Source organism: Chiloscyllium plagiosum, unplaced genomic scaffold, assembly GCF_037043375.1.
Source record: "Chiloscyllium plagiosum isolate Xiang-an unplaced genomic scaffold, Cpla_swu_hap1 HiC_scaffold_9, whole genome shotgun sequence".
NCBI lineage: Eukaryota > Metazoa > Chordata > Chondrichthyes > Orectolobiformes > Hemiscylliidae > Chiloscyllium > Chiloscyllium plagiosum.
In genome coordinates this window covers 46,469,735-46,490,283 of record NW_028270147.1, presented here as the reverse complement: position 1 = coordinate 46,490,283, position 20,549 = coordinate 46,469,735, and the positions used below count along the sequence as shown (strand labels likewise).

Genomic DNA, 20,549 nt, shown 5'->3' with positions numbered 1-20,549 from the left:
CTTCCTTTCCCGCCGTACCAACCAGTACCCTTCCACTGACACCCTCCTCAACTGACTGAACTGGTCCTCACTCTGAACAACTTCTCTTTCCAATCCTCCGACTTCCTCCAAACCAAAGGAGTAACCAAAGGAGGCCCCAGCTATGCCTCTTCATAGGATATGTGGAACAGTCCATCTTCCGCAGCTACACTGGCACCACCCCCACCTTTTCCTCCGCTACATCGATGACTGTATCGGCGCTGCCTCGTGCTCCCACAAGGAGGTTGAACAGTTCATCCACTTTACCAACACCTTTCACCCGACCTCAAATTTACTTGGACCGTCTCAGACTCCTCCCTCCACTTCCTAGACCCCTCCATTTCTATCTCGGGTGACCGAATCAACACGGACATTTACTACAAAAAGACCGACTCCCACAGCTACCTAGAGTACACCTCCTCCCACCCTGCCCCCTGTAAAAACACCATGCCATGTTCCCAATTCCTTCGTCTCCGCCGCATCTGCTCCCAGGAGGACCAGTTCCAATACAGTACAACCCAGATGGCCTCCTTCTTCAAAGACCGCAATTTCCCTCCAGACGTGATTGACGATGCTCTCCACCGCATCTCCTCCACTTCCCGCTCCTCCACTCTTGAGCCCTGCCCCTCCAATCGCCACCAGGACAGAACCCCACTGGTCCTCACCTACCACCCCACCAACCTCCATATACATCGTATCATCCGTCATCATTTCCGTCACCTCCAAACGGACCCCACCACAAGGGATATATTTCCCTCCCCTCCCCTATCAGCGTTCCGAAAAGACCACTCCCTCCGTGACTCCCTCGTCAGGTCCACACCCCCCACCAATGCAATCTCCACTCCCGGCACCTTCCCCTGCAACTGCAAGAAATGCAAAACTTGCGCCCACACCTCCCCCCTTACTTCCCTCAAAGACCCCTAGGGATTCTTCTATATCCCGCCACAAATTCACCTGCACCTCCACACACATCATGTACTGCATCCGCTACACCCGATGTGGCCTCCTCTATATTGGGGAGACAAGCCGCCTACTTGCGGAACGTTTCAGAGAACACCTCTGGGACACCCGGACCAACCAACCCAACCACCCCATGGCTCAACACTTCAACTCCCCCTCCCACTCCACCAAGGACATGCAGGTCCTTGGACTCCTCCATCGCCAGATCACAGCAACACGACGGCTGGAGTAAGAGCACCTCATCTTCCGCCTGGGAACCCTCCAACCACAAGGGATGAACTCCGATTTCTCCAGTTTCCTCATTTCCCCTCCCTTCACCTTGTCTCAGTCCCAACCCTCGAACTCAGCACCACCTTCCTAACCTGCACTCTTCTTCCTGACCTCTCCGCCTCCACCCCTACTCCGGCCTATCACCCTCACCTTAACCTCCTTCCACCTATCGCATTTCCAACGCCCCTCCTCCCTACCTTTTATCTTAGCCTGCTTGGCACGCTCTCCTCATTCCTGAAGAAGGGCTCATGCCCGAAATGTCGATTCTCCTGCTCTTTGGATGCTGCTTGACCTGCGCTTTTCCAGCAACACATTTGGAGCTCTGATTTCTAGCATCTGTAGTCCTCACTTTCTCCGAGACATCATCACCTACCCAAGGGTATTACTGCATCTGCCTTGTCAACAATGAAACTTCTACCAAGGCAGCCATCAAAACTAGGTTCTTCTTAATCACTGTGGATCAGTAGCTCTCTGCTCTGCACAACTACTCAACTTGAGCACATGGGAGCCAAAGATAATTGGTTTTACCCATTGAACCTAATTTTTGTTTAACTATGATCATTCATTACATTATCAAGTAACTAATGTGAATTTTTCTCTAAGGTTAGAGAGACTTGGAATATTAAAAGAATGTTGGAAAAGATATATGAGAAAAAGTGCTCAACATAATAAAAAGATTTCATGTTGAAATTTTAGAAAATATGGTTCTGCTATTGAGTGATTTCATAAATAGATAATATAAAGTTAAAATCATAAAGCATGATGGGATGTATTCAGATGGTTTTAATGTGACCAGTTGGAATATTTATGACCTACTGTAAAGACTGGTGTCGATCATATCCATAAAAGATTTTAAAAGCGGGTAGATAACATTTCAAAATAAAATTTTTAAGTAGTTTAGGAAAATAAATGAAATCCTGTTGTTCTTTCACTGAGCCAATACAGCAATGATTGACTGATCAGCCTCGGTACTTTTAAAATTTGTACTTTTACACAGAGTCTAGATTACTTCTTCCTGCTGCTCATATTGTCAGTGTGATCTAAACAGTAGATGGCTTCATTGATATAATATCAGGATGTCATTTAAAGTTGTGTCCATTCTAAAATTTATTCCTCAACTGACACTTTAACAGATTACCTGATCATTATCATCTTGCTGTGTTGAATCCTGTATGAAGTTTGGTTCCCAGGATTCCCTGTTTGATGCAACAATATTACTTCATATATACTCGATTGGTTTTCAGGTATTTAGGGGATATTGTGAGGTTGTGAAAAATACTACACTACAGATTGGGAATCCTTTACCAAAAGCCTTGGGACCAACTGTTTTTCAAATGAAGGATATTTTTGATTTTCAGATACACTTACAATATCATTTTAGATCTTTTAGTAATATTGTATGACCAAAACCAAGATATTAATTAAACTCTTTATGTCATTGTATCCTAGTCTGTTCAGGAGTAGGTTAACACTATCTATCAAAAACCTGCATCCTTTGATATTCTTCCTCACTATCCACAACTCCACCAATTTTCTTGTCATCTGCAAATGTACTAAGCAGATCACCGACATTCTCTTCCAAATCACTTATGTACATTAGAAACGACAAAGCTCCCACCACTGAACCTTCCAGAACACCACTGATCTCAGACCTCCAGTCAAAAGAACACCACTCCACAACTACCCTCTGTCTTCTGTGGCCAAGCCAGTTTGTATCCAACTTGCCAATTAACCATGGATTGCATGCAATTTGATCTTCTGGACAAGCCTACCATGAGGTGTCTTGTTGAGTCTTTTAGTGAAGTCTATGTAGATAACATCTATCGCCGTATCCTCATCAAACAGCTTTATCATTTCCTCAAAAAACTCAATGAAGTTTGTGAGACAAGACCTCCACTGCATAAAGCCATGCTGACTTCCTAATGAGTCCATTCTTCTCCAAATGCAGGTAAATCCTGTCCCTAAAGATCTTTTCCAATAATTAACCTGAACGTGAGACTCACCAGCCTATAATTTCCTGAGTTATCCTTGTTGAGCAAAGGAACAACATCGACAGTTCTCCAGTTTCCTGAGACCTCTCCTGTGGCTAAAGATGATGTAAAGCTCTCTGTCAAGGCCTCCACAATCTCCTCCAAGACACCCAACATCAACATCACCTTTTAAATAGTGGCATGCTTTAGAATACCAACAAAAACTCCATGCTCAACTTACCATCATCCATTGTCTTTCTCCTTGGTGAATACCAATGCAAAGTATTCATTAAGGACCTCACCTATGTCCTCTGGCTCTGCATAAATTCTCTCCTTTGTCCTTGAGTGGACCGACCCTTTCACTAGTTGCCCTTTTGCTCCTAATATCAGCATGACGTGTGTTGCAATTCTCCTTAATCCTATTTGCCGAGGACATTTCATGGCCCCTATTAGTACTCCTAATTTCTTTTTTAAGTTCTTTCCTGCTTCCTTTATACTGTTCAAGTGCGTTATTTGGTTTTGTTACCTCAATCTTACATGCATTTCCTTTATATTTTTGACTAAACTTTCAGTATCTCTTGTCATTCACGGTTCTCAAATCTTGCAATCCTTATCTTTTCGACCTCAGAAATATGCTGTTCCTGAACTCTGGTCAACTGGCTTTTAAAAGGCTCCCACATCAGATATGGAATTACCTTCAAACAGTTGCCCTCATCCAATTTTTCCAGTTCCTGTTGTGAATTAGCCTTGCCCCAATTTAACACTTTTCACTCAACGATGAGTCTTATCCATTTCCATAACTATGTTAAAACTTATGGAATTACGATCATGTTCCCAAACTGCTGCCAGGCTGAAACTTTGATCACCTAGCCCGGCTCTTTGCTCAATACAAGGCTACTGTGACCCCATCCCTAATTAGACTATCTACATCTTGATTCAAGAATCTCTCCTGGATGTATCTAAACTGGCCCCGTCTATTTTTCCTACTAGACTTAGTTGATTAACCTCTGTTCATGCTAACCTACTGCTCCAGTTTAAATCTTCCCGAATTGGATGGCTAACCTCTCTGCATGGATATTAGTGCCCCTCCATTTTAAGTGCAACTTATCCTTCTTGTACAGGACTCACCTGCCTTGAAAGAGACCCCACGGATCCAGACACTTGAATCCCTCCCTCCCTCCTACACCAGCTGTTCAGCTATGCATTCAACTATGTTATCTCCCTATTTCTGGCCTCATAGCCAATGGCACAGGGAGTAATCCCAAGACTATAACCTGAGAGATCCTACTTCTCAATTTTCTACCTTACTAGGGCTTCACTACACCAGGGACCTGCATTCAGTTCTAACCTTGGGTCACTGCGGAATTTGCACATTCTCCGTGTCTGTGGGGGTTTCCTCTGGGTGCTCCGATTTCTGTCCACAGTCCAAAGATGTGCAGGTTAGGTGGTATGGTCACGCTAAATCCAGGTTTATGGGGATAGGGCTGGTGGGTCTAGATGGAATGCTCTTTGGAGGGTTGGTGCAGACTCAGTGGGCCAAATGGCCTCTATCTGCACTATAGGGATTCTATTATTCTAACTTCGTAAATTCCCTTTGCAGGACCTGATTTTTCTTTCTGTCTATATTGTTCGTATTGACATGGATTGTGACTTTGGGTTGCTCTCCCTCCCCCAACAGAAATCTTGTTCATGCTCAGAGACGTCCTTGGCCCTTGCACCAGGAGGGCATCCTGGAGCTTTGCTTGTGACCACAGAAATACCTATCTGTGCCTCTGCATACAGTGACCCCTATCACTACCACACACCAATATTTCAACTATCCCTGATGTACAGTAGTGCCATTTAAGGCTCATGCCCGAAACGTTGATTCTCGTAATTTGAACTTATCCAGTTTGGCAGAAAGAATAATAAAGAAACGTATTGTTTAGATTACCAAGCTCTGTTGTAACAGGGGATCTGGGTATCCTAATGTGTGAATGACAAGAGGTTAGTTTGCAAGTACAACAAATGATGAGGAAGATAAGTGGAATGTTACCATTTATTTCAAGGATAATGGAATATAGAAGTACTGTATGATAGTTTTGATACAGTTGTAAAGGCATTGGTGAGAACACGTCTTGAGTACTGTGTACAGTCTTGGCTTCCTTATTCAAAAAGGATAAAATGGAATTAAAAGTGATTCAGAGAAGGTTCACAACTGATAGCAGGGAAAGGAAGGGTTATCTTATCTTAAGATAAAGGTTATCTTATCCAAGGCTGGTGTCCTTGGATTTTAGAACCATGAGAGATTAACTTCTTGAGAGCCAGAAGATCCTGAGGGGACTCTTCAGTGTGGTTGCTGAAAGGATGTTTCTGTCCCTCTTCAGACAGATGAGAATTTTTTTTTTCTCAGAGGGCCTCAATGCTGTGGACCTTTGTCTCCAGAGAATGGTCTTAAATATGGAAATTGATTATTTTTAAGGCTAATCAAAGAGTATAGGAGTAGGCAGAGAGTGGAGTTGAAATATTGCTCATAGCCACCATGGTCTTACCAAATGGCCATGTAATATTAGTACCCTGACAACCCTACTACTGCTCATATTTCATATTTTCTAGGAATAGTGCCTCAAATTTCAACTGAGCATTTTACAGCTTTCTGAACTCAGTTGAGCTCAGTGGTTTTAGATCAAAACTTCTGCCAGATTTTTTTTTCTCATGTTTCTTTGCCTATAGGCTTTCTTCCCCAGTCGCTTCTCTTTTCCTTTACGTTGCATTCAGATCTGTTTCTGAATTGTCCCATTTAATACTACTGTTTTCACTCCACAGATGCTTCCAGACCTACTGAGTTTTTGCAGCACTTTCTGAATTTTAGATTCTAGAATCCACAGTATTTTGCTTGAGCAGTTGTATTTTCCTTTGTCTGCTTGAACATCTTGTGTATATGAGTTTGATGTGCTCATTGTTGGAGAATTGATATTTCAGACCATTTATTTGAATATTTCCTGGTAGCTGTCACACAAGTCTCATACTTCAACTATTTTATCTTTACAGGGTGTCGAAGCAGGATTTGTTCCAAGTGTTCAAGATTTTGACAAAAAACTTGCTGAAGCTGATGCCTATTTACAGATCTTAATTGATCAACTGAAGGTAATTGAATCTAATTTATCCCCCAACCTTTGGTAGGTTGGGTCAGTTGACGAAAAGTTCACTTGATACTGTATATTAACTGCTTAACTGTTATCAGCCTTTAATCATAATGGAGCCATCAAATTGCACATCAATAATTGGAAATCTGCCATAAGTTTCCTGTCAAATTTGTGATACCTAACCCCAGAAATAAATAAAAGAAATAAATACAAAATATCCAACCTCATTGTTTGCTATTGAGCTTTGCTGTGATTGTTTCACTACTCTTTCTACCATACTGTTGAACCCAGCATTTGAAAGGACCTTATAGTTTGTGATTTTGTTCTGCTGTTGAAATCTTGTGGTGGACCTCAGTACATCAGAACTTTGTAGCACCTGTAGCTGACCCAAGATTCTGTGCAACAAACTGATAGTGAAGACAATAGGATTTGATGCTAGTCTTGATGCTAGTCCCGGGGTACTGAAGGAGGTGGCTCGAGAAATCGTGGATGTGTTGGTGATCATTTTCCAGAGTTCGATAGATTCGGGATCAGTTCCTTCAGATTGGAGGGTGGCTAATGTTGTACCACTTTTTCCGAAAGGTGGGAGAGAGAAAGCAGGAAATTATAGACCAGTTAGTCTGACCTCCGTGGTGGGAAAGATGCTGGAGTCTATTATAAAGGATGAAATTATGACATATCTGGATAGTAGTAACAGGATAGGTCAGAGTCATCATGGATTTATGAAGGGGAAATCATGCTTGACTAATCTTCTGGAATTTTTTGAGGATGTAACGCTGAAGATGGACGAGGGAGATCCAGTAGATGGAGTGTACCTGGACTTTCAGAAAGCTTTTGATAAAGTCCCACATAGGAGGTTAGTGAGCAAAATTAGGGCGCGTGGTATTGGGGGCAAAGTACTAACTTGGATTGAAAGTTGGTTGGCTGATAGGAAACAAAGAGTAGTGATAAACGGCTCCATTTCGGAATGGCAGGCGGTGACCAGTGGGGTACCGCAGGGATCAGTGCTAGGATCACAGCTTTTTACAATGATATAGAAGATGGTATTAGTAATAACATTAGCAAATTTGTTGATGATACAAAGCTGGGTGGCAGGGTGAAATGTGAGGAGGATGTTAGGAGATTACCGGGTGACCTGGACAGGTTAGGTGAGTGGTCAGATGCATGGCAGATGCAGTTTAATGTGGATAAATGTATGGTTATCCACTTTGGTGGCAAGAAGAGGAAGGCAGATTACTACCTAAATGGAATCAATTTAGGTAAAGGGGCAGTACAAAGAGATCTGGGTGTTCTTGTACACCAGTCAATGAAGGTAAGCATGCAGGTACAGCAGGTAGTGAAGAAGGCTAATAGCATGCTGGCCTTCATAACAAGAGGGATTGAGTATAGAAGCAAAGGGGTGCTTCTGCAGCTGTACAAGGCCTTGGTGAGACCACACCTGGAGTACTGTGTGCAGTTCTGGTCTCCAACTTTGAGGAAAGACATTCTGGCTATTGAGGAAGTGCAGCGTAGGTTCACGAGGTCAATTCCTGGAATGGCGGGACTACCTTACGCTGAAAGACTGGAGCGACTGGGCTTGTATACCCTTGAGTTTAGAAGACTGAGAGGGATATGATTGAGACATATAAGATTATTAAAGGATTGGACACTCTGGAGGCAGGAAATATGTTTCCGTTGATGGGTGAGTGCCGAACCAGAGGACACAGCTTAAAAATACGAGGTAGACCATTTAGGACAGTGATGAGGAGAAACTTCTTCACCCAGAGAGTGGTGGGTGTGTGGAATGCTCTGCCCCAGAGGGCAGTGGAGGCCCAGTCTCTGGATTCATTTAAGAAAGAGTTGGATAGAGCTCTCAAGGATAGTGGAATCAAGGGTTATGGAGATAAGGCAGGAACAGGATACTGATTAAGGATGATCAGCCATGATCATATTGAATGGTGGTGCAGGCTCGAAGGGCAGAATGGCCTACTCCTGCACCTATTGTCTATTGAGGTTAATGCCATGCTCGTGTTGCTTATCCACTTACTTGCTAACATCAGTACTTTTGTCCTCAGGGTCTTGACACTACTAATTTTGATTTTATACCAATCCAAGCTTTCATTGCAACTTATTTACAAGAAGTGGGTATCACTGGAAAAGGCAGCATTTATGACCAATTCCTAATTGCCCTTCACAGATTGGTGAATTATCTTCTTTAACTACTGCTGTGGTCTAATGAACGTACTCCCATAGTGTTGTTAGGGAGTGAGTTCCATTAATCTGACTCCATGGTGAAAGAACAGAAGCATTTTTGAGTTGGGATGCTACGTGACTTCAAGGGAACTTACACGTGGTGATGTTTCCTTAAGTCTGCTGACCTTGTCCTTCCAAGTGGTGGAGATTGCAGGTTTGTTAGATGCTCCTAAAGGAAACTTAATAAATTACTTTATCTTGTAGATAGTAACATGCTGCAACCTGTGTGGAGAGTAATGGGGTGAATGCTTTAGGGTGGTGAGGTGGGGTACTGCATAAGTCGGCTTCTTTGTCCTGAAGGAGCTTCTTAGGGGTAGTTGTTGCTACACTCATCTAGGCAAGTGGAAGGTATTCCATTGTGCTCCTTAGAGAGTAAGGAAAGGCTTTTTGGGGGTTAGATAAGATGCTCTTGTTGGAATACTTGGCCTGTGACCTGAAAGGATGGAGCTGAGTGTCTGCCAGAAACTATTGGTCTGCCACTCAAAGTACTGTTCACAACACATCTCATTGCAATTAGATTGACAGGCTTGTACTTGGCCAGACTGGATTTGACCTTGCCTTTGTAGTGATCTGCTGCAGCATAGTGCAATTTAAATTTCGAAGTGCTCATAAAGGGATTTCTCAGCATTGAACCCAATAGATAAACTAATTTTAATGAGAACACGTCTTGTTGCCTCGTAAAAGAGAATGCAAAATAATTATGACTCGTCAATCAGCTTATCTGTAGATCCCCCACACTGAAAAACCCTGGGTAGATATCTCAGCTGCAGTTCCTATTTGGAAATGATGGACTACAGAAGAGTTCTACAGGTGTGTTATTCAGTAACATTGAGAGATAATGCAGTCTTCACATGAAGCTGGGTAAGGGAAAGGTATTTGAAGCACAAATCCATAAGTTTTTAAGGAGGTACATTGATTTTTTTATGTGCAGGATTATGTATTCAAAGTGAAAGTTTCATCATTTATATAAATGATTTGGATATGAGCATGAGGTAAAGTTACTAAATTTGCAGATGACACCAAAATTGGAGATGTAGTGGACAGTGAAGAAGGTTACCTCAGATTGCAATGGGATCTTGATCAGATGGGCCAATGGGCTGAGAAGTGGCAGATGGATTTTAATTTAGATAAATGCAAGGTGCTGCATTTTGGGAAAGCAGATCTTAGCAGGACTTGTACACTTAATGGTAAGGTCCTAGGGAGTGTTGCTGAAAAGAGACCTTTGAGTGCAGGTTCATAGCTCTTTGAAAGTGGAGTGGCAGTTAGATAGGATAGTGAATAAGGCATTTGTTACACTTTCCTTTTATTGGTCAGAGTATTGAGTACAAGAGTTGGGAGGTCATGTTGCTGCTGTACAGGACATAGTTTAAGTAAAAACAAGGACTGCAAATGCTGGAAAACAGAGTCAAGATTAGAGTGGTGCTGGAAAAGCAAAGCAGATCAGGCAGCATCCGAGGAGCAGGAAAATCGAAGTTTCGGGCTAAAGCCCTTCATCAGGAGTAGAGCCATGGCTTAGGCCACTGTTGGAATATTGCATGCAGTTCTGGTCTCCTTCCTATCGGAAAGATGTTGTGAAGCTTGAAAGGGTTCAGAAAAGATTTACAAGGATGTTGCCAGGGTTGGAGGATTTGAGCTATAGGGAGAGGTTGAATAGGCTGGGCTGTTTTCCCTGGAGTGTCGGAGGCTGAGGGGTGACCTTATAGAGGTTTATAAAATCATGAGGGGCATGGATAGGATAAATAAACAAGGTCTTTTCCCTGGGGTCAGGGAGTCCAGAACTAGAGGACATAGGTTTTGGGTGAGAGGGGAAAGATATAAAAGATACCTAAGGGGCAACATTTTGATGCAGAGGATGATACGTGTATGGAGGTGCCAGAGGAAGTGGTGGAGGCCAGTGCGACAGCAATATTTAAAAGGCATTTGAATGGGTACATGAATAGGAAGGGTTTGGAGGGATATGGGTCGGGTGCTGGCAGGTGGGGTGAGATTGGGTTGGGATATCTGGTCGGCATGGACAGATTGGACCGAAGGGTCTGTTTCCATGCTGTACATCTCTATGACTCTATGAAAGGTTAAGTGGAAAATTCAGCAGGTACAGCAGAGTTAGAAGGCATGAGAAAAATTGAACAAGGACAGGGAGGGCGATAGGTACGTTTATCCATGCAAGTGTACATAAGTGGTTCAACTCAAGAACGATGGTCGGTACTGCAGAAAGCACTTAACATTATTATTCTACTCAAGGTCTTTGTGTTGAATGTGTGTTGGTTTGGAATATGAGTGGACAGTGAAAGGTTCATTTTGAGACCCAACATTACATAATCTTTCATATAGAACTAGTATGGCAAATATTGGGGTAAATGCGGATGCTTGCCTAGTAGTTTTACCATGAAGGTCAGACAGCAAGGAAGACTTTTAAAAAAAATTAAAATGGAATATGTTTTCCCACCGAAAGGTTTCACAGATTTCAACATAATAGGGATCTTTGAGTAAATCATGCTTTTGTTGGAAGTTAAATTTTTTATTGATTGACTGGCTGTTTTAATTTTTAATTGTTTTTGGCATTGATGTGTTTGTGAATGTGATCGGGTATTAGAATCAGCAAAGGATTTTGATGGGATTTTTTAAGGAGACATGAAATACTCACTGACGTGTGCAGGAGACTCAAGCAAGTAAAAGGGAAAAGGACATCTCGCTGTCTTTGAACCTGGTTTTATATCAGTTCCTGATTTTTTTTTTTGTCTGTTTTGGTACTTTTTAAAAATCAACTTTTCAATCCATCTCTAGTTTCTTTCAAGGAAGGAAAGAAAAGGAATAGAAAGGGATGCAATTGGAAAGATTTACAGAGTACAAAAACCTACAGTATTCGTCATGAACATTTTTTTTCAGAGAGTGCAGGGATATTTGAAAATACAATATGTTATGCAGACTGTTATGAATACTATTTAGGAAATTAGCTATAATGCATGTAGTGAGAATATACAGTCTAAATTTATCTGAGTTGTAAGTTAAGGAGCAAAATCCTGAATCTCAGAATTTTCAAATTGATTGAAGTTTTTGATGCTGTGAAGACAGTGAAGTACACAAAAGAGAATTCTCGTGTGTTCATGTTTTTAATGAACTGCATTCTAGAATGTTAAAATTTTGTTCAAATCCTTATTTTGGACATCAAAATTTTAGTTATTGACTGTGTAAAGTTGGCTCAGTCAGTGTCTTTTGAAAAAATTATTTACACTATGTTTGTGTCGCTGGCAAGGCCAACTTTTGTTAACCTCCTCTAATTGCTCAGAAAATTTTCACGAATGATCTTTGCAGTTCTGTGTGGACTGCAGTTTCCTTACAATGGAGTAGCTTCATAGGCTATTTTAAGTGCAGTTAAAAATTAACCACATTATCATGAGTTTGGAGTTATGTCGTGTGCTTATTATCATCAAAATTTGTTTACACACACAGTAGAGGAAACCATTGGACCAGATCAGGTAAAGACAGAAGAATTCTTTCCTAATTCGGATTTTTGCTGACAATCCAGTAGTTTTGAAGACAGCTGTGCTAATGTTAGCTTTTCCTTAATTTCAGATTCTATCTAAAAACATTTAATTAACTCAGTTTAAAATTCCAAACAGCAGCTGGGGAATTTATCTTCCAACCTTCAGGTTATTAGCTCAGGCTTCTGGATTTTAAGTCTGATGACTACCCACAATGCCTAGTAAAATAAATCTAAAAGCATTTTGGTGATTGGTATGAGCCAAAGCATTGAATGTTCTTAAGTCACTGAGCAATAACATTTTCATGTGAAGTAGCAGTTATTGTAGGTCAACCATGTGACATGCTCAACAATTTTTAAAAATCTATTCCAAACCTACATTCAGAACTAACAAGCACCTTGTGCTGCACTGAGATCTACACAGAATGCACAAACATTGTGTGTATGTCTTGCCCTTCCATAGCTATTTTCAACCTGTAAACTCTGATTTCTGTCAGTTTTGGCCAGATACCTTCTATGGCTTGCCTTCTTGCCAACTTGCATCACTTTAATCCAGGTCTCCTTGCTAACTCTTTATTTGGCATTGGGATCCTCCTTTTCAATTGCCTGATCGTTAAATTCCAGCCCTTTGCCATCTATACAGCCTCCAGTATTTACAAAAGCTTGCTGTATGGCATACTGTTAGCTGCATATTTTAAAAAAACTCAAGCTTTAGCTTTTACATAATTAATTCCTATTTCAGCCTTTGAAATGGAAACTGCTTAAGTAAACTGGTCATGCTTTAATTGTTTTCCTGGAATTGGAGGTACTATTGACAGTAGATGTAATTAGTGTTTGACCATGTTATATAGGTAGTTTGTATTGTAAATATATAGGTTTGGAATGGAAAAGTAACAAAATAAGGCAACATGAAGTTAGTTTGTATAGATGAGAACTAACTGAGAAAGGATCTTTTTCCTTTAATTAAAAAAAGGGTAAATAACATGCATGACTGATTATCCTTTGCTCTTGGGATTTCTTATTTTCAGCATTTATTTTAGTTTAATTTAAAAATGTTGGCCGAAAGTATAATTGTAGCAGCATGTAGATGCAAACAAATTCTGTTACTTCTGAATTTTTGTGATTAACTTGTACACAGCTATCAGAAATAATAAAGGTCTGGTGGCATTTGTGGATATTGGACTTAAAATGTTAACTGTTTCTCTCTCCATATAAGCTTCCAGATCTGCTGAGATTCATCAAAGCTTTATCTGTTCATAGTTCAGATTTTTAGCATTTACATTGCTTTTAGTGCAAATATTAATTATTTTGACAGTACTTTGTGAACATTATAACTCCGTACATATGGTCACAGGTAAACATGTGTATTAGGATGTGGTCTAAGCTGAGTTAACTTGCACAGAGACAGGAAGGTCATTAATTGGGGATCACTGCATCTGTGTTATTAAGGGAAAGAAAATTTGTGAATTTCTATTAAAATTGTTTTTTTTTACTGTCAGTTATTTGATGAAAAAATCAAAACTTGCAGCGATGATGAACAGAGAAAGGTAAGTATCTGTGCTATTCCATTTTAATTCGTGTGTGATGTTTTAATTAAATAAGTGATCTACGTAGCTACAATATCTTATACAACATATACTTTTGTAAAAGTAAAATTCAGAAACCAGATATACCTTAAGTTGCTTTAGCAAATGATTTCCAGCTAGTTCATCTAAATTAAGATTCATTTGACAGAAATTAAATGCAATGTCAAGCAATTCAAAAGGAGAATAAGTTCATTTTTATGGGTATATTAGTTGACAGTTTATGATAGGTGAGAAATATCGGGACTGGGATATCATAGCAATGACTGACACATGGCTCAGGGATGGACAGGACTGACAGCTTAATATTCCAGGATACAAATGCTACAGGAAGGACAGAAAGGGAAGCATGAGAGGAGGGGGAGTGATGTTTTTGATAAGGGATAGCATTACAGCTGTACTGAGGGAGGATATTCCCAGAAGTAAATCAAGGGACGTTACTTGGGTGGAACGGAGAAATAAGAAAGGGATGATCACCTTATTAGGATTGTATTATAGACCCTCTAATAGTCAGCAGGAAATTGAGAAACAAATTTGTAAGGAGATTCCTGTTATCTGTAAGAATAATAGGGTGGTTATGGTAGGGATTTTAACTTTCTACATATAGACTGGAACTGCCATCGTGTTACTGGTTTAGATGGAGAGGAATTTATTAAGTGTGTACGAGAAAATGTTCTGATTCACTATGTGGATGTACGTATTAGAGAGGGTGCAAAACTTGACCTACTCTTGGGAACTAAGGCAGGACAGGTGACCTGAGGTGTCAGTGGGGGAGCACTTTGGAGCCAACAACCATAATTCTATTAGTTTTAAAATAGTGATAGAAAACGTCAGACCCTATCTAAAAGTTGAAGTTCAAAATTGGAAAAAGGCTACTTTTGACAGTATCAGGCAAGAACTCTAAAAAGCTGATTTGGGGCAAATGTGTGCAGGTAAAGGGATGGCTGGAAAATGGGAAGCCTTCAGAAATGAGATAACTGGAGTCCAGAGAAAGTATATTCCTGTTAGGGTGAAAGGAAAGGCTGGTAGGTGTAGGGAATGCTGGATGACTAGAGAAATTGAGGGTTTGGTTAAGAAAAAGAAGGAAGCATAAGTCAGGTATAGACAGGATAGATCGAGTGAATCCTTAGAGTATAAAGGGAGTAGAAGTATACTTAAGAGGGAAATCAGAAGGGCAAAAAGGGAACATGAGATAGCTTTGGAAAATAGAGTTAAGAAGAATCCAAAGGGTTTTTACAAATATACTAAGGACAAAAGGGTAACTAGGGAGAGAATAGGATCCCTCAAATGTCAGCAAGGCAGCCTTTGTGTGGAGCCACAGGAGATGGAGGAGCTACTAAACGAGTATTTTGCATCCGTGTTTACTGTGGAAAAGGACATGGAAGACAGACAATGTAGGGCAGTAGTTGGTGACATCTTGCAAAATATCCAGATTACGGAGGAGCAAGTGCTGAATGTCCTGACACGCATGAACTGGATAAATCCCCAGGACCTGATCAGGTGTACCCCTGAACTCTGTGGGATGCTAGGGAATTGATTGCTGGGCCTCTTGCTGAGATATTTGTATCATCGATAGTCACAGGTGAGGTGCTGCAAGACTGGAGGTTGGATAACATGGTGCCTCTATTTAAGAAAAGTGGTAAGGACAAGCCAGGGAACTCTAGACTAATGAGCCTGACATTGGTGGTGGGTAAGTTGTTGGAGGGAATCCTGAAGGACAGGATGTACATGTATTTGGAAAGGCAAGGACTGATTAGGGATAGTCAACATGGCTTTGTGCGTGGGAAATCATGTCTCACAAACTTGATTGAGTTTTTTGAAGAAGTAACAAAAAGGATTGATGAGGGCAGAGCAGTAGATGTGATCTATATGGACTTCAGTAAGGCGTTTGACAAGGTTCCCCATGGGAGACTGGTTAGCAAGGTTAGATCTCACGGAATATAGGGAGAACTAGCCATTTGGATACAAAACTGGTTCAAAGGTAGAAGATAGGGTGGTGATGGTGGAATGTTTTTCAGACTGGAGGCCTGTGACCAGTGCAGTGCCACAAGCATTGGTGCTGGTCCACTACTTTTCGTCATTTATATAAATGATTTGGATATGAACGTAGGAGGTATAGTTAGTAAGTTTGCATATGAGACCAAAATTGGAGGTGTAACGGACAGCGAAGAAGGTTAGCTCAGATTACAATGGGATCTTGATCAGATGGGCCATTGGGCTGAGGAGTGGCAGATGGAGTTTAATTCAGATAAATGCGAGGTGCTGCATTTTGGGAAAGCAAATCTTAGCAGGAATTATACAGTTAATGGTGAGGTCCTAGGGAGAGTTGCTGAACAAACAGACCTTGGAGTGCAGACTCATAGCTCCTTGAAAGTAGAGTTGCAGGTAGATAGGATAGCGAAGAAGGTGTTTGGTATGCTTTCCTTTTATTGGTCAGAGTATTGAGTACAGGAGTTCAGGTCATGTTGAGGCTGCGCTGGACATTGGTTAGGCCACTTTGTAATAATTCGTGCAGTTCTGGTCTCCTTCGTATCAGAAGGATGTTGTAAAATTTGAAAGGGTTCGGAAAAGATTTACAAGGATGTTGCCAGGGTTGGAGGATTTGAGCTCTCGGCTGAGGCTGTTGTCCCTGGAGCATTGGAGGTTGAGAGGTGACCTTATAGAGGTTTAGAAAATCATGAGAGGCATGGATAGGGTAAATAGACAAGGTTTTTTCCCAGCTAGGAGGCATAGGTTTAGGGTGAGAGGGGAAGGATATGAAAAAGACTCAAGGGGCAACTTTTTCACGCAGAGGGAGGTGTGTATTTGGAATGAACTGCCAGAGGATGTGGTGGAGGCTAGTACAATTGTAACATTTAAAAGGAATCTGGATGGGTATATGAATAGGAAGGGTTTGGAGGGACATTGGCCAGGTGCTGGCAGGTGGGACTAGATTGGGTTGGGACATCTAGTCGGCATGGGTCTGTTTCCATGCTGTACATCCCTATGACTCTATACGTACATCATGTTGTTGTTTTGAAATAAGTTTTAAAAAGTAATTCATTAAAACTAAACAATGTATTTGAATGTGTGTGCAGTTTCACTAAACAGGCTCGTATTTAATTCTCACTGCATGTAACTGATGGCCATAATTTCCATAACTCTGAGTTTACCCCATCTGCTGTAACTGTTTGCTTTGTTTGACTCCATTCTAGATTACGGTTTAAAAACTGTCGGTATTCTCAGCACCTTAACCAATCCTCATTTGTTAGTTTAAATAGTGAGGATCATCTGATAATCCTAATGGTTAAATGTCCTAATGATTAGGAGTGAGTGGTTTAGATAAACCTTTCGCTCCTTTATCCAAGGAAGTTTAAGGCAATAGTAGTTTCCATATAAATTTCTGAGACCAGGTAACTGAGCACAGCTGAGCAACCCTAATGACTTATTTTTAATCCTCATTCATGTGTTCTTATGTTACTTGTATATTAATTAAGATTTTTATCCATAGAATTTATAATTTCATCCTATTTGTGATATTTTTGAGAAATAACTTGAGGGAAGATTGTATGATCATGTGCTCAAATATCTCTAAGTATCTGAGTACCAGTATCCGTGATGTCTTTAGCCTTTTCTGGGAGGTGATTTCATATTACTAAACTGTGCCATAGAGTGAGCTGTCGGTGGGCATCCATGACTGATGATCGCTTTGCCCCATAGCTTGAGATGATGTTGTTAAAGATCCCCTTGCTGTCCAGGTGCAGAGCCTGTCCCTAAGTCATGGCTGCTTGAGGCATTGTAGTCAGTGACAGTGGGGCTGAGGAACCCACAAAATCAGAAATCAGTTCCTTCTTTGCAAGGCATATGTATCTCTCTCTATCTGAAAAGGGCAAATTTGTGGTGGAGAATCCAAGCACCTGTTTCCCTCTTTCAACTGAACATTGTTACTCATGGACAAAGTAGTGGTGTGTACTGACTGGTAAGCTATTCTGGACCAGGGTCTGCTGTGCTCAGAGTGGCTGATTCCGACATGTATACATACTCCTCCAAGACATAACAATATTCATGGCCTCGATGGACTCCTCCATCATCTGCAGTTAGCTCTCTGGAAATTATATTTGATCTCCCTTCATCTCTTGCAGCTGTTGCAGACAACTATCATGTCATCAGCCTGGGGCTCCGAATGAGCATCGCCTGTGATAATGGCTGCATTTGTCACTGTCACACTTGCTGCTAGCTGCTTGGGTGGATCTGTGCTGTGCTTACTAGCTTGTGACCCTGAATCTAGCTGAGAACAACAATTTCCAATGTGAGATTTTGTGCATTAGTGGATTATGCTGGGCAATGATGCAATACTGAACTCTCTCAGGCCTCTCCTTCTCATGGGTGGCTGATTTGCTTTGGATCTCCCAACTCCATGTCCTTTGACTTAACTCTCACCTGCAAGAGAAAACAGAAACATTAAAGAATCAGGGCTTCCCATTTGCTCATCCCAACTTCATTCAAACTTCACCAATGTGCTCCTCAATGTTGAAATTCATTCAACACCTTTTGTTGGTTCAGAGTCATACTGACTTCAGAAGGTTCCAAGTTCACTTTATAGTCTATGATCAACAGACTTGCCCAATGGCTACAATGCTCATATAGTTGCTCATGACTAATAATGGAATAAAAGTTTATTTTTAAGTTAGTAGAACTTGGCTAAATAACACTGAAGTATTCTATTTAACAATTTATTGCTTATTCTGGAAATCTACTATTGAAATTAATTGTTTGTTTGCTATTTTTAGAAATCTTTACTGTAAATGATACCTGACAATAATAAAAGAATGTTAAACGTGTTGCTTCTTATTTATCATTTTCTGTCTTCTTTGTAGAAAGTTGAAAACCTCAAAGAAGTAACAAATGTAAGTGCATTGGTGTGTTTTATTAATACTTCCAGTAATTAAAGCTAATTTAGTATAGAAAATATGTGGTATTAAATTGTGAATAAAATATCTGTGAACATTGCAGCTTCTGCATTATTTTTGGTTTTTCAGAGCATGGTTGAATCAATAAAGCACTGTATAGTGTTACTGCAGATTGCCAAGGTAAGGTAGCAGCTAAGCACATCATTAACTGTGTACTGTATTTTGACATCCAGCCATGGACGCTAAGGATATTTATTTGAAATGTCTTTAATGATTTACTAAAATAGTATTGTAAAATTATTTAGCATAACAGCTCTGTGAAGATAACTTCGAAGTAAGAACTTGGGGATATTTGATGCTTGGTACTAAAATAATTCTGATTCTTTACTGGTTTCAAAAATTGCTTTTACAACTTCAGTTTAAATATTATAGAATTTGTGTATTTTGTTCATCAAAACAGCAGTCACGTTTCTCAATGGATTATGGTCATCTAATATTTTAATACTAATGTTTCTTCTCAGTCTTTTTCATTGATTTCTTAAAATATGCAAATTTCATATGATATATACTAATAACAATAAAATATATAAGTAAAACAAAGAACCGGAGATGCTGGAGATATAAAACAAAAATCAACGTTGCTGCAGAAACTCAGCAGCTTTGACAGCATCTGTGGAGAGAAATGTTTCAAGCCTGGTGACCCTTCTTCAGAACTTATTACATAGCTGAATTTAAGATGTGATAAATTACAAAGCCCATTAAATAATCTTAGTGCAATTCTGTTTTGCCCACAAATTTTTTTTCTTCAAATAAAGATCAAGTGGATTGTAGTAAATCTGATTTGACTATGAATTGACATACTGGCTGTGTTTAGGATCATACATTTTATTCTACATTATAACAGTGACTTGACTCCAGAAATATTTAATTGGCTGTAAATGCTTTTGGATGCCCGATAGATGTTCTTGACTAAATATAAGTACTTTCCTTCCTTTGTTCGTTCCATTTTGGGTTCCAGACAATGGTCCATGTATTTTGTTTTCTATTCTTGCGCAGATTAATTTTATGTCAATATCAAGGTTACATGCACCACTAATAGAAACAAAACAAAATCTATTTTTTAAAAAGTTACCATAGACATAGAGGCAGTGAAAGGAAAAGTAATACCCTCCACCATTACTCAGTAATATTCTGGTTCATAAAATACCAGATTTCCTGAACTCTGTTAATTTAGTACGGTAGCATTTGAACTCAGCCTCCACATTTAGTTCAGTATTGTAATGACTACATAAATATAATGAAAGAGGCATTTGTTAGTTTTTTGATTTTTGAATTTCTATAGAATAGAATCTTAAAATCCCCACAATGTGAAGCAGGCTATTTGGCCTATCGAATCCACACAGACTCACCCCAGACATATACCCCTACCTTGTCATTCATGGCTAATGGACATCATGGGAAATTTATCATAGCCAATCCACCTAACCTGCACATATTTGGACTGTGGGAGAAAACTGCAACGCCCAGAGGAAACCCATGCAGACACTGGGAGAATGTGTCTCTGTATAATTTGACAGAAGTTGTTTTGGTGGCAGTGGCTCAAGATAAATCCAGGCTTAATTGTTGAAATTTTCCAGGCTCAAAATAATAAGAGCTAAGGCAGCTTGCCTTCTGAACTGGTAGAAAATGTGAAAAGGCAACTTTTTTCAGCTTATTGAGTGGTTTATTTACTTAAAACTGCTATGTATATTGAGGAACAATTTCTTCATGTCACCAATCAACCAGGTAGAGGTAAAGTGTCTCTAAGAATTTGAAGAAAAGTTGGCTGTTGGGAACTGGGATAGGGACAGTGAGCCAGTATCTCTGAAAATTAAGTGAATGTTGAAGATAATTTCCCAATTTTCACTTTCTAAGAGAATGGAATCCCAGGAAGGAGAATCACTGCTGCAGTAGTCTTTGGAGAATTAGTTACATTTAACCCACCTAAACATTTTTTGTAGGTTAATAATCTATGAATTGTA

At 40.2% G+C, this 20,549-nt stretch overlaps 1 protein-coding gene across 3 annotated transcripts in view; it reads left to right on the top strand.

Moving 5' to 3' along the window:
• The window catches only part of osbpl9 (oxysterol binding protein-like 9), a 291,494-nt gene that overhangs the window by 147,693 nt on the left and 123,252 nt on the right, over positions 1-20,549 (top strand). For all 3 annotated transcript variants that reach the window (XM_087990606.1, XM_087990605.1, XM_043699206.2), the window contains 4 exons: positions 6,249-6,344; positions 13,556-13,603; positions 18,496-18,525; positions 18,658-18,708. In XM_087990606.1, coding sequence (XP_087846732.1) covers positions 6,249-6,344; positions 13,556-13,603; positions 18,496-18,525; positions 18,658-18,708 — 225 coding nt within the window. The remainder of the gene's footprint in view (positions 1-6,248; positions 6,345-13,555; positions 13,604-18,495; positions 18,526-18,657; positions 18,709-20,549) is intronic.